The sequence below is a fragment of the Vulpes lagopus genome, chromosome 11 (assembly GCF_018345385.1).
Source record: "Vulpes lagopus strain Blue_001 chromosome 11, ASM1834538v1, whole genome shotgun sequence".
Classification (NCBI taxonomy): Eukaryota; Metazoa; Chordata; class Mammalia; order Carnivora; family Canidae; genus Vulpes; species Vulpes lagopus.
In genome coordinates, this window is record NC_054834.1 from 72,114,287 (window position 1) to 72,128,191 (window position 13,905).

Sequence of the window (13,905 nt, forward strand, 5' to 3'; positions counted from 1 at the left end):
CCCTGTTCCTTGGCTTTGGGCCCCGTGCCCCTGGCTCCCTGCCCATCCCAGGAAACAAACAGGCACCGCACTGGGGTTTTACCAATTTTATTTCTAGGCTTTTCACGTTTGTCTTTTTTTCTGCTGGAAACGTGCCGGTTACATGTCTGTGCCACAGTGTGCCACCAAAACACACACAGACCAAAAGTGCCCCCCCACCAGAGACCCTCACAGACTTGCTGGTCACAGGACAGACTCCGCTGTGCTCCCCAGACCTGCCACCGGCCTTTGGCCTTTGAGCACACACAACGTTCACCCCCCATGAGGACAGACCGTCCCTCAAGGACCCCGTTTGGTTCAGACAGAGATGCCGCAGCCAGAACGGTTGAGGTAAGCGGAAGCAGTGTTCCTGCAGGGGCGGGGCGGGGTGGGGCGGGGCCCGGGCCTGCCAATGGCCCGGGAGCACCCAGGCTGACCCTGCTGGGGCAGGGGCTGCCAGCGGTGCAAATCCTTTTGGTTCGGCAGCGTGCTAGGCGACTCGGGCACACAGCACTGTTAGCTGGCTTCGCTGAGATCTGGAGTCTTTTTTTTAAATTAGCATGACGCTGTAATTAAGAGAACAAACAACGCTGGTACATAATAACAGATGCAACACCCGGAACTTTAACCAAGTCCAGAAGCTATTCTGATCATCCCGAGTTTCTGGGTCCTGCAGCACAGCACCACGGTGGCACGTGACAACACACTTGTTACAATAATAATAATATAATAATGCAACTTTCATAGCTACACGTAAAGAACAATACGGCTGTAAAAAACTATGATGGTAGCACGTCCCGGGTCAGGTGGACAGCCCAGCGTTACAAGCGCAGGGAGAAGGAAGCGGTCGTGGCCCCGGGGACGCCGGGCTGGGCGCACAATCGCGGCCTGGAGCCCACCCCGCCAGGCCCGTTTCCGGGATCCCGTCCTCATGTCTGCCGAAGCAGGGGGCCTGCGGGTCAGATGGAGCCTGACCGCCTGGTCTACACATGGCTAAGAGAAGCATGAGGTATCGTGAATCAGGAACCTTTTTGGAATAGAGCAGTAATCACATTAAGTCAAAATTGATCACATAAAAAAAAATCTACAAAAAAAAGGCGCCCTTAATACATTTTTCTATGAGAAAATTAAAACTAGAACATGGCAGTATATGACATTGTAAAACAAAACAAAACAAAACAAAACAACTGATCTTCCAATAGCAGCAAAACAATGTGAAAGAGATACAGAAAAGCGATGTGAATCTGTTTCCAAACTGTGCTGGGAAGTCATCGGTAGCAGCGAATCAGGAAACCGAGCCGCAGCCCGCCTGCCGCGTGGTCCCGCTGTCGGCCCTCTGCACGCCCCCCGCACCCTCACCAAGCACCAGCCCTGTGCTCTCCCTACCTTCGACTCATCCTACGTAGTCATTACAAAAAGGTACATAGCCAAGATGTGCAAATTGTCTATTCGTCGCTAAACTTTTTTTTCAGAAGGGGACAAGAATATGTCGGGGCTGAACTTGTTTCGAGTACCCTAATTTTCTGTGGAACTCTGAGGCCTCTCAGGTGGGGTTCCCGCTTGGGGCAATGCCAGACAGGCTGAATCAGCCCGAATCCATGCCGTATTTTTCCTCAGATCTTTTTCTCTCTCCTACGAAAAAGGACCGAACTTTTATAAACTGTATGAAACCTGCAACGTCAAAGGCAGAAAAGTGTATGTGTGTGTGTGTGTGTGTGTGTGTGTGTGTGGGTGTAAATCAAGGGGAAATTGCATTACTTTATAAATCATACTGGCCTTACGAACATCCTCTGCAATAAATATTCTTTTTAGCCTTAACTATAAATTATATATTTTAGTGTTTAAAAACCTTCCTAACCCTTACACTACGCGTTCTCTAGGTAAGCCTTTAAAGGCCCCTACTTCCAAACACCAGTTGGCACCAAGGACTCCCGAACTTCCACTGCTCTACAGAGAAAGGAACGCATCATCCTGGCAACATAAGAATGCACTTCTTGACCGGAAGCTCATCTTCAAGAACATCCCCTCTCACTAACTCCATAGTGACATGCACTTGCCTCGCAATCCTGTCTGCACACAAGGACGTGAATATTCCCAAACCATTCCATTAAGAAATTGTCCCCCCACCCCCACCCCGCTCCACACACAACATAAACAAGAGAGATTCCCTATAACCGCTGGATTGAAAGTGCTTTGAAATGGAATGGTTCTAGAATATTGAGAAGGAAAAAAAAAAAAAAAAGGGGCTGTGGATTTCACCTGGATGTGAGCAGGCTGCAGGTCTGTGGGGGTGAAAAACCAGCATCTCATCAACAGGCAACTACAAAAATAGGAAGATTATAAAAATAGAATATATTATGTCGCTATGGCGGGTTCTCTTTCCGGCAGCGCAGGCCAGGAGGCAGAGCTGGTTTTCTGTGACCGCTGCGCTGGCCGGGGCCCTGGCCACCAGTTCTGGGGCGGCCGAGCGAGGGTCAGCAGGCAACCACGCTGAGCTCTACACTACGCTAACCGAGGTTACATCAGCCACGGACAGGTGAAGAGGTGACACGCCTACCTACAGAATAAAATAAACACGCGCAAATGACTTATAAAGTGACTACATGCACGAGCAAGCGAGATGCAGGATACCTAGAGCCGCCTTAAAGCACAAGAGCACGTTGGCTACCTAAAATCCTCTTCTACTTCAAAAATGGTTGGTTGGCTTTTTTTTTTTTTTCTAGTTTTTAAGATGTTTTTATGCTTTTTTGTATGGTTTTGTTTTAAACACGTAAAGAATCAAATCTAATCCTCCCCTGCAGACTCATTCTTCCTGTTAATGCCTATCCTTTACGACACAGAGACACAAACACATCCATATAAAAGAAAATCTAGTTGATTATGGGGTATAAGATCCTCTATTTTTGTAGCAAACCTCCCCCCACCCCCCAGCTCAGGGTTATGCAAATACTATTTTTTTCTCTCCTTTTTTTTTTTTTAAAGATCTTTTTTTCGGGTACTTTTTTTTTTTTCTTTTGCTTAAGTCAGAGACGGAAGGGAGAAAGAGCAAAGGAAAAAAAAAAACCAACAGTAAAGGAGAAGGAAACTTTCCCTTCTGATCGTGACCGGTCCTGGCGAGGAGCGGTCCTGTCCGGGGAGCACCCGGGGCCGGCCCCTCCCGTGTCGCGCGCACCCTCAAATGTTCACGTCTCGCACATCGGTGGGCGTGCAGGCCAGGTCGGCCTCCTCCTCCTCCTCCTCCTCCTCCGCCGCCTTGGGGTCCAGGCTCTGCTGCTGGGCCTGGCGCAGGCTGGACTCCAGCAGGGCTTCGATCTGCTCCTGGCACGCCCGGAGACAGTCCTGGCCAGACAGGAGACAGGGGTCCTCAGGCTGAGGCCTGCAGGGAGGGCCCTCTCCCAAAAGCCAGGACTTGGACTGTTTCTGTGAAAGTGAGGTTCATCTACAGCACTGCCTTCCCCCAGATCTGGTTAAGGACAACGTGGAGCCACGGCCCAAACCCCAGGACTGACCAGCGTGGGCTCCCCGCTTGGCCACCTACTGTCCCTGCCTGAGGAGCATACACACCTACTTGGGACCAAAGGGGGCTGCTGGCTGTCTTCTGTGCACACAGAGGCCCTCAGCCACGGGCCGGGTGCCTCCCTGGCCTGTCCTGAGCCGCCCCAGGGCCCTAGCCCCCCGCTGGATTCCTCTGCCAGGCTCTGGGCCCAGCTCGCTGTTCCCACCAGCCCTGCTGCTGCCCTCAGCGGATTCAGTGCCATTTGATCCAGGTCAGAGAGGGCCCCCCGAGCCCTGCTTTTCGGACTTAACCTCTGCGGTGTCAGCCCTCGCAGTGAACCCAGCCTTCTGTGATGAATGGCCGTCAAAAGCGTTAGTCCGTGCATGACTGAGGATGAACGTTGGGTGGCCTGGGGGGACCCGGACCCTTTATCCCCCTCCATCCTCGCCACTTGGCCTGTACCCAGCACTGCCCCCCGCCCCCCTCCTGCCAGATCTCTTCTGCTAGCGCCCTCCCTGAGGTCTCAACACCCCTAGAGGAATCTTGCGAGTCCAGGAACCTCTCCTGGTCTCATGGAGGCAAATCTCCCAGGAGCTCAGAGGTGCAGGTGTCAGGCTGCCTGTCCCAACCCCTGGGATGCCGCACTGGGGCTTCTATTCTAGAACCAGATAGACCTGCCAGTCAGGCCTGGAAAACAGACCTGTGCCTTTCCCATGGGACAGGTGAACCACGGGCGCACCGAGGGGAAGGTGCCGCTGAGCTTCCAACCAGGTGGGGCTAGAAATGTGTGGGTGTTCACTGCGCAGAAGAAGTGGATCCAGGCCAGCAAGGCTTCTGAGTGGACCCCTGAGGACCTGCCCTGTTCACAGAGCTCTATGTTTGTACACGGAGGGCTTTCTTACCCCACCTCTTTGGAATTTGTCATGGCAAGTGAGGATGGCAGAGTGGGTGCAAACAGCCAGTTTTACAGATGAGGAAACAGAGGCCCAGAAGGCCTGGCGTGGGACCCAGGACTCCTGATAGCTTCCCCAGGCTCTGATCCAAGCACCCAGAACAGCCCCCAGTCCCACCCGAGGCCCGACGGCACCCACCCACCCACAGTGGCTCTTGGCAGGCAGCTCGCAGGGGCAACGGGTTTACTTGCACCTGGTTACTTGGGAGGCCATGTGGTGGAGGGGAGGGCAGAGGGGTGCAGGAAGGGACTCCCTTTGTGTGGCCCTAACTTCCTCCCTGCAGCCACTGAGATCCCCAGTGTCAGCCCAGGAAGAGCCAGCTGGAGACGGGCAGCCTGAGAACAGGGCTCTGCGGCCCAGGGTTTTCTGCATCTGGGCTCTGCTGCATTTGTCCCCAGGTAACCAGACTAACGAATTCCAGCCTCAACCAACTTCTCCCCCGTCCGTCAGCTGCAATCTTGGTTCCAATCTCACTTATACAATCTCTCTCCACATAAGGGATCGTGTAGTGATTTCCCACAACTCTCTCTGTGCTGTGTCTCCCTCGCTGAGGGTCCCCAGCAGCCAGGACACCCCATCCCTCTAGGCGCTCAGTAAGCACAGAGACTGAGAGGGGAGCCACCTGCTCCCAGGAGGGAGAGATGCAAGAATGCCACCCCCTCCAGGCAGCCAGCAGTGCCTGGCGGGGGTCGCATTGGCTGCTGCTCACAGCCTGGCGTTTCCGGAACTGTGTGGTGAGGCAGCAGCCACTAGGGCCCACAGGGCCTCCAGGGCACTGGACGGCGGACCACCAGAAGGCAGACAGAGCCCGAGGCAGACCTGTACCGGGGTCAGGGCGGTCACTCGCTCCCACTCGGCACACCAGCGGGGCCAAGGGCTGACCCACCAACCTCGCGGGTCTAATCTGGTAAAGGCCACAAACCCCTATAACTGTGACTTCCATTCTTTCTCTAAGACAAGAAAGGAATTGGGAATAAAACAATGGCATTTTTAAGAAGGAAGACACAATCGGCTCCGGCTCTGGGCTCCAAGGGCAGCAGCCACTCAAAGGGGCCGTAAAACACGGGGTTGTCTCCACGGGCCATTGTTGCGTCTGGAGACCTCACAGAAGCCTTTTCAAGCTCCCATTTATGAGCCATCCGCATTGTGGCCCAGACAAAGCTCAACTGGGCCCCAACTCCACATGCCATTAGGGCACGGATCATTGACGGGCCTGCCTTGTGGCCCCTCTTCCTGGACAGCTCACCGGGAGGGCTTTATGGCTCCTGCCTGCTCTGGGAGCCCCGGGCTGGGGGGGAGGTGCACTAGAAGCCTGAGGACCCCCCTGGCCTGCCCGCAGTTCTGAGAGGTGCTTCTCCTTCCAAAGGAGCCCCAGGAGAGTGGGGTGAGGCTGGCACCCTGTCAGCCTGGCACCAGGTCCCATGCCTCTGAACCCAGGCACCAGTCCCATCCCCCAACAGGGTCCCCCATGCCCCCATCACCTCTGGGGGTCTTGGCACGAGCCACTGCATGTCATCAGTGAACTGGTTTGGAGCCCTAGGTGCTAAAAGTTTCTAGTACCTGGTGCTGGGCAGGCCCTGCCAAGCTAGCATGGGAGCAGCATGTACTCGATCACTTACCGCATCACACTTAATCACTTTGGAGAGGAACCGAGTGAGGCGGTGGTAGGACAGGAAGCTGTTGGAACTTCCCAGGTGTAGACCTTGCACGGCGGCCACCACACTGCCAGCTGCCACCATGGAGGGTGGGTTGGAAATGAACTTCACATCTGCAGCAGAAATGGAGAGAGGCAAGAGAGCCATGAGTGGGGCACCCTCCACAGGACCCCATGATCCCAGCAGGCTGAGCACTGGCTCTGCATCAGGGTGCGTCCCAGCCCGTGGCCAGCCTGGGCTGTGGATTCTGAGGACTGGTCAGAGGGGCTCTGGCTCCCCGCACCTCCCAGTGCCCGAGAGCAGAAACCAGGCATGGGATCCACCCAGCATGGGCTGGAGATGTTCACTTGAAAACAACAAAAAAAGCCAACTAAGGAAATAGCCATTGGCAAAAACAAACTGCAGAGGCCTCTGGGGAGGGGACATTGCTGTACTTGAGCCTTGGGAACATGTCGTGTATTTGCAAAAAATTTATAACAACCTACAAGGTGTGCCGGGCCACATGAGTCTCCCCTACCCCTAGGTCTCCCAGCCCTCGAAGAGTGTGTGTGTGTGTGTGTGTGTGTGTGTTGGGGGGGGGGGGGCGTGGGCACTGCTCCTCGTGGGGGCATCAGATGCTTCTTCCCACCCTCTTTTCCTCCTGGGACACAGCAGGTGTAGCATCACCTCACTACTTCACCTGCCAATCAGCCAGCACACGGTCCCCTCTGCCCCGAGGCTCAGCTCAGTGATGGATGGTGGAATCCCTGCCTTTCCTCCTAGGCTGAACCCAGCACCTCCCACACTTGTCATAAAAAGGTGGGAAAGCAGGAAGGACGTATAAGTGGCCCTGCGGTGCCTGTGGGCTGTCGTCCCGTGGCGCCCAGTAAGGCATTCTTGGCGGGAGAGGCCACTGATCTCCACATCTTGGGCAGGGGGCCCATGTGGCATCTTTGTCAGCCCCTTGGCCTCATCTTGTGCACACAGAGCACCAGGACTGGGCTGACTGAGCTGAGCTGGGGGCACTGAGCAGAGGGAGTGGAGTGTTGTAGGCCTAGGGGTGCATCCCTGTGCTTCCCCCCAAGGCTCCATCCCAGGAGCAGACGCAGGCCCCACTGATCAGGGGCCTCTGCAGAAAGGGAGCCACCCTGGAGGGGCAACAGAACCCGCTGCCAGGGGCCGTGGCCACTTGGAAAAGAAATCCCTAGCACAGCATAACACCTCTTACCCCCTCTTTAAATGGGAGCAGTCCCCACCCAGTCTGTGAGCCGGGAGCCACGAATGAAAAGCGCTTCATTGAGGCACATCGGGGCTGCAGGCAGAGGCTGGTGCCATCCGAACAATTTGGCTGGACCTTGAGACGGCCATCTGAGAGGGAGGGGGGATGTGGGGCCAGCTCCCCATGGAAGGGTGTGTGCACGTGTGGTGCAGGGTTTATGGGTTTAGATAAGGAGTGTGGGTGTGCACATGTGTGTACGAATGTGCACGATTATAGGCTTATAGGGTGTAGATAAGGAGCAACCCAACTGCACCCCCAAAGTTCTGACACTTGCTTCCACTCTGTCAAGTGCAGAGAGCCTGCGGGCCACTGCCAGAGCAACCACTGGAGCTGGGTGGCATTGCGACCCTTGCTAAGACCCCCTCACTAGACTCAACTGTCAGCTTCCTGAGCACCAGCAGCTTGCTTACCTAACCCACTGCAGCACCCTACAAAGCTCTAGTGTACACATGTATGCACACGTTAACAGAAGAACAAAACTGAACTCTGGTATGGGGGACGTATGCACGTGTGCAGATATGTAGGGGCCCCAGTTTGCAAGCACACAGAGCAAGAAGAACAGAGTCCGTCCCCCCACAATGGTACCATTAAGCGGGACCCTTGCTCTGTGGAGGACAAAAATATCTTTTGGGGCTTTTGCTCATGCTTCCAACTCAGTTTCTGTTTTTGAGCTGCAATCATTCAGAGAGAGGTCCCCTTGTGATGGAGGGCACAGCTGCATTTTGAACCGTGCAGGTGAGGATCTGGGCCTGGAGAATATTTCTGGGGGACCTGGGTAGGCAGGTGGCCCTTTCCTCCTCTGGCCTGATTGTCCCCCCCGGGGCCCCACCCTGGAGTTAATGCATGTAAGGCGCTGGGTGACCACCGGCCATCCCTTCACCTTCCCCCAGCAGGCTGGACAGGCTGGGCGTGCTCATGAACACTGACCCACGGTGGCTGGAGAGCCAGCACCAAAGCCCGTTTATAGCCTCTGCACCAGGCTCGCCTCCCTCAACTGCCAGCACTGCATGCAGGCTACACACCCCACTTCCCTGGGGTTCTGGGAGAGGGGGAGCTCCAGGCTGCCCCAGCCATCCTGGGGGGGAGGGTGTGCAAGAACTATTCCTTGCATTATCTCCAGGAAACTCTGCCGTTTCTCTGAACCACTTTCAGCTCCATAAAAGGCTGCCTGGAAGTCTCCAGAGGCCGCTCTCTTCCGAGGCGCCCCAGCCAGAGAATGCCTCCCCTGCCTGCTTGCGGGGCTGGCCCCTGGAGGCTGAGGGGACGGCCAGTGGGAGGCTCCCGGCCCCTGCCCCAGGGCCAGAGATGCCACCCTTCAGATCCATCCAGGCCGACGACCGTGTACCCCTACTCTTCTTACTGGGAAGGGCTCCGTGGAGGGGGGTTCACACCTTGAACAGGAGGTGGAGGATGGGGAGGCCAACAGAACCTTCCCACTCTCGCTTGACCCAGAAATAGCCATCACCAGAGCACCCCGATATCAGGAGGGTGCTGGGAGATGCCGGACTAGGGGTTCTGCTGCTTCTGGGGAGTGATAGATGCCAACTGGCCCCTTTGATGCCGTGTGGCCCTTCGGTCACCCACAGTGAGCCCCAAACACGTGTGACAGCTGAGGCCTGATCAGGGGCGAGGGTGGCCCACTGCAGAGCTAGATGGGATGGGGGCATAGGTCCCCAGGCAGGGTTCTCCAGATCTCCTGGGCCCAGCCCATGCGATCAGAAGGAAAAAGAAAGAGGTCACAGGGTGTCAGGGCCAGGGCCGGGGCCGGGGCCGGGGGAAATGAGAGGCAACACGGAGTGTACGTATGCATGGTCTGTGCTGAGTTCTCAAACGCCGGCTGCCCAGGGGCTCGGGCCGGGGCAGTGCCAGGGAGAGGCCCCCAGGGACCATTCAGAGCCCAGCCAGGGGCAGGGAGGGCTGGACCCCCGCTGCCAACCACAGCAGCCCAAGCCTGGGGCCGCTCTGAAGCCCCTCCCAGGGCTCAGTTGAGCTCTGCGGGCCTGAGGCACCCCTGGCGGGGCCTCAGGCAGCCAAGCTCCTCTGCTGGCCGCCCCCGCACAAGGGCTGCTGCTGGCAGCCCAGAGCACGTGGTGCAGGCACTGCGGGCCGCCACTCCCCACCCCTGTAGGCGCCCCTGGCAGGTGGCCCAGCCCGGGAGAGGCCAGAAGGGGGCCCCTTGAGGACACGGGGAAGGACTGGAGATGGAGAGGAGAGGACAGGAGTAGGGAGGCAGGCTGGGCAGCCAAGGTAAACCCCTTTCAGCTCGGAGTGGCCACACCCTGGCAGACCACCCAGCCCCATCCCCAGGGCACTGTGTGGTGGTCCTGGGTGGCCTCAGTCGCCTGACCCCAGGAAGGGACTGCCCCCCAACCCTGCACCTAACCTCAGCACACAGTCCAAGGAAAGAGGAGCACCTCAGAGAGCAGGAGGGGCCTGGGGACCACCTCCTCAGATGAGGAAACTGAGGCGAGGGGCAAGGGGCACCCAGGGAGGCAGGGGCTGGTGGGGGCTGCTGCAGGACCCAGCTGCCCTACCTGTGGCACAGAGCGCTACGAAGGTCTGTGCGTGCTTGCGGATGATCTGTTTGTTCTCCTCTGCCACTGGCATCTTGGAGAGGAAGTGCTCGATGAAGTCGTGTGGGGTCATGGCTGCCAGGTTCCACTTCAGTTTGTTCACCAGGAGCAGCTCCATTTGCTGTGAAAGTGGGGTGTACCAGCGTCAGGAGAGGTGCAGGGGCAGCTCCCGTCGCCTGCCCTCCAGTCCATGCATAAGGGCCCGCGAGCGAAGGGACGGGGCATGCCACCCCAAAAGGAGAGGGTGCCAGCGAAGAGGATCCGCACCTGGAACGCAAGCCCTTGCAAGAGCGCGCGCCGCCCGCGCCGCCGTCGCTAGGGGGCGCGCGCCGCCCACTTTTTGGCCGCGCTAGGGCGCTCACGGGGTGGGAGTCCGAGCGGCCGCCGGCCCCGAGTGGCGGGGCGCTGGGGATGGGGGGCGGCGGGGTCCGGCCCGCTGCTCGGGAGGGCTCCACCGGTGCGGGCGCCGGCCCTGGGGTGCAGGGTGCGTCGGCGGCCCGCGGGCACCCCCGCACCTCCCCCACCCCGGGCTCCAGGGGCGTGCGTGGGCGGGCGGGCGGCGGGGGTCCCCGGTTACCAGCAGTTCGTCGGGCCGGATGGAGTTGTCAGTGTAGATGCAGAGCTTCTCGGCCGTCAGCGGGATGGTCTCCTTCATCTTCGAGGCCACGAACATGCAGGTGGCCCCCAGCAGCTGCAGGCGGCTCTTTTTCACGGGCTCCAGCGACAGGAAGCGGTCCAGGTAGTTCATGGCCAGCGGGAAGACCTCCTCCTCGCACTTCTGCTCCTCGCAGACCTGCCGGGGCACCGGGGCCGTGACCGCCGCCGCCGGGGACCCCGCGCCCCCAGCCGGGCTCGCGCCGAGGCCGCGGGTCCCGGGCGCGTGTGGGGGGCGGCCCCTCCCCCGCGTGGGAGCCCCCTGCCCCGCGTGCCCCCGATGCCCACCCACCCCGAAACTGAAAGGGAAAGTCCCCGGGCGGCTGGCACGGCGGGGGCGGCGGTGGGCACGGCGGGCGGCGTGCGCCGGGGACCCCGGCCCGCGTGGGGGCGCGGGGGCTGCAGGCCGGGGCTCGCCAGCCCGGGGCGGGGGCGGGGGCGGGGGCGCGGGCGGGGCGCGGGCGCGGGCGGGGCGCGGGCGCGGGGCGCGGGGCTGCGGGGCGGGCCGCGGGGCCGGGCGCCGCGCTCACAGCGCCTGCGAGACACAAAGGTGGCGTCCCAGGCCGCCGCGCCGCATTTCCCCAGACGTCATCTTTTCAAAAAATATTTAAAAATATAAAAAAAATAACTGGGCGCATAAAAAGCCCCTGAAAATGACCCTCGGGCGGCCCTCTACCCAGGCCGGGGGTCGTGAGCTCGTTGCAGGCTCCGGGGAGAGCCCCAGGAATTCAAACTCGGGCCCCCCCCCCGCTGGGCGCGGGCGCCGCTTCCCTCTCGCAAGGGCACCACGCCGCACTTTCAAAAATTATTTTAAAATATCTGCGGGTGTCCCGGGCGCCCGCTGAGGGCCTGCGGGTGCGCCCCGGGCCGCCAGCTCTCGGCAGACGCGTCCCCCACGCTGAGACCCCTGCGGACCAGGGTCAATCCCCAGGGTCCCGGGGGCCACGCGACCTTGCAGCTCGGCGTACTCTCCGGCCCAGGCTGGCCGTGCGGGGCGCCCCGGGACTCGCAGCTGGAACAAAGGGGCCCCTCTCCCCTCGCGGGGTCCCCCCGGCCGCCCGCGCTCCGGCCCCGCGCCCCTCCCTCCCGCTCCCGGCGGCCGCGCGGCCCCTCGCGGCGGCCCCAGCGCCTCGCCGGCCGCTCCCCGCCCCCACCCTACCCCCAATTATTAATAAACACTTTTGCTTTGCAATAAAAGAACAAAGATGGCGCATAATACTGGCACGAGCGGCCCTTGCATACGTGTCCATGGATATTAATTTAAAAATCGAATCGATGCCCCCTCCCCCTGGAGCCGGCGGCTCGCGGCCGCGCGGCCGGAGAGGAGGCGCCGCCGGGCTCGGCGCAGGCGGGGGCCGCCGGCCCGCACCCTCCAGCCACCTGGGGTGCCCCTGGCGAGCCGGCTTTCCGCGAAGGGTCCCCTGCCCGACCGCTCCCCCCACCCCACCCCCACTATCCCCGCCCGGAGAGGGAATTTCAGACGACCCCACCCCCACCCCCTCCTCGTTCAGAAAATACCCACGATGTCTATGTATTCTGAAAATGCGGTTCCTAGCAACCCCCTGGCAAACTTCAGAGTTGGGGCGGGAGAGAAGGCAAAGAACCGCGGGTTCGGGCAACAAGTGGCAGGAGCGTCCGGCGAGAGCCCGCACCTCTAGCATCCAGGTGGCCACGATCTTCCGCATGGACGGCAGGATCTCCTTCTGCACACACTTGAAGTAGGACACGGACGGCGCGCAAGTCTCCTCCGCCTTAAGCATGGCCCGCAGCACCCGGTCGTTGAGCAGGTTGGCATCGGGGTACGCCCGGCGGATGGTCTCCACCTCGCAGCACAGGAGCTGGTGTGCCATGGCGGGGGCTGTCCTGGCGGCCTGCGCGCGGCGCTGGGTCCCGGCTCGGTCCGCGCTCCCTCGAGCTCGTCTGCCCCTCGCCGGAGCGCGCGGACGCTGCTGCTCGCTGCTACTGCGCCGACAGCCCTCTGGAGGCTGCAGGACTTTGCAACTTCCAACAAAACTCCCCTGTAGTCCCTGTGACGTTACTGTTGTTAAGCAGAGATCAAAGCGGGGCAGAGAATGGGAGCGGGCGGGGGGGGGGGCGGGCGCAGGGGGAGGGGGCGCGGGCTCCGAGCGCCGGGGAGCGGAGAGGGGCAGAGCCCAAAAGCCATCCCGGAGGCGCCGCGCCTGCCCCGCGGCTGAGTCGCCCCCGAAGCCTGGTTTTCATAGAAATGCAAATGGCTCGAGGCCGCCTTTCTCCCCGCCGGGGAAGAGGGGGTGCAGGGGTGTCTGCCCTCTGCGAGTGGGTCCCCCCGGACTTGGGGGGGTGGAGGTGGCTCTGCAGGGGGGACCGCGGGGGCGGGGTGGGGGCGGGCAGGCTACACGCAGCCGGGAGAGAGCGCATGGAGGGGGGAGGGACCCCAGGGCCCGGCGACACCCTAGATCCGAGCCGGGAGAATGGGCGCGTTCCCGAAAACGCCACGAGGGCACCCACGGGCGGCCGGGCGGCCAGGGGACCTCCGCGTCTACATCTTTCATTTTCATTAACACGTGTAAATTTCAGGAGCCACTTGGCGCCCGGGGACGCGGAGCGGAGCCCGCGACCCTGCTGGAGGCTGCGCTCCCGCGCCAGGGGGGGTCGTTGCAAATGCCCGCGGGGGTATCCCCAAGTCATAAAGGGATTTCAGCCTAGCATGCGCTCGCCCAGAAAATAAAATAAATAAAATAAATGCCCGAAAATTCCAGCGGCAGCCCAAGATGGTGGCCAGCATTTCCTTCATCCTGTCCTCCTCGCCTGGGGGATGTGCGGGTTGTCTTCCTACCTTGGCCAGTCCACCCTTTCAGGGATCCCCAGTGCCCCCCCCCCCGCCCCCACCCCATCCCGTCAATTTCAGAACAGAAAAACGCCCTGAATGGAATGCTTCATTCACAGTGGTCTCTTGTCCTGCCTTATTTTTTAATTAAAAAATAAATTAATTAAATCGCTGGAAATATCAGTCGCTTCCCTTGCCTGGGACAAGACCACCGGAAGCTTTTTAATTGGTTTTGTTGGGGGTGTGGACACCATCGCACCTTTACAAGGAGCTCAGGTTTGCATTCGCGCCTGGGGAGGGGGGGGGACCACGGCGGGGGGGGGGCTGGCAAAAATCAGAACAATTGTTGTTAAAGAAATGGGTGTATTGATCTGGTTTTAAACAAAATCTACATATATTAGTGTTTACCCGAGAGGGGATCCAATGTTATCACAAACTTAAGAGCCATATAAAATAATAGAGAAAATGTGGGTTTTTCAAAATTTTTGTTAA

At 59.7% G+C, this 13,905-nt stretch overlaps 1 protein-coding gene across 1 annotated transcript; it reads right to left on the reverse strand.

Annotated features, from left to right (window-relative positions):
- Positions 1 to 71: 71 nt before the first annotated feature.
- Positions 72 to 12,618, reverse strand: CCND1 (cyclin D1). The gene is made up of 5 exons (XM_041774052.1): positions 12,260 to 12,618; positions 10,531 to 10,746; positions 9,915 to 10,074; positions 6,087 to 6,235; positions 72 to 3,357 (listed from the first exon to the last, which is right to left on the reverse strand). Exons 1-5 carry the CDS (start codon positions 12,455 to 12,457, stop codon positions 3,193 to 3,195), a joined length of 888 nt encoding a protein of 295 aa, XP_041629986.1. The 5' UTR covers positions 12,458 to 12,618; the 3' UTR covers positions 72 to 3,192.
- Positions 12,619 to 13,905: the final 1,287 nt, after the last annotated feature.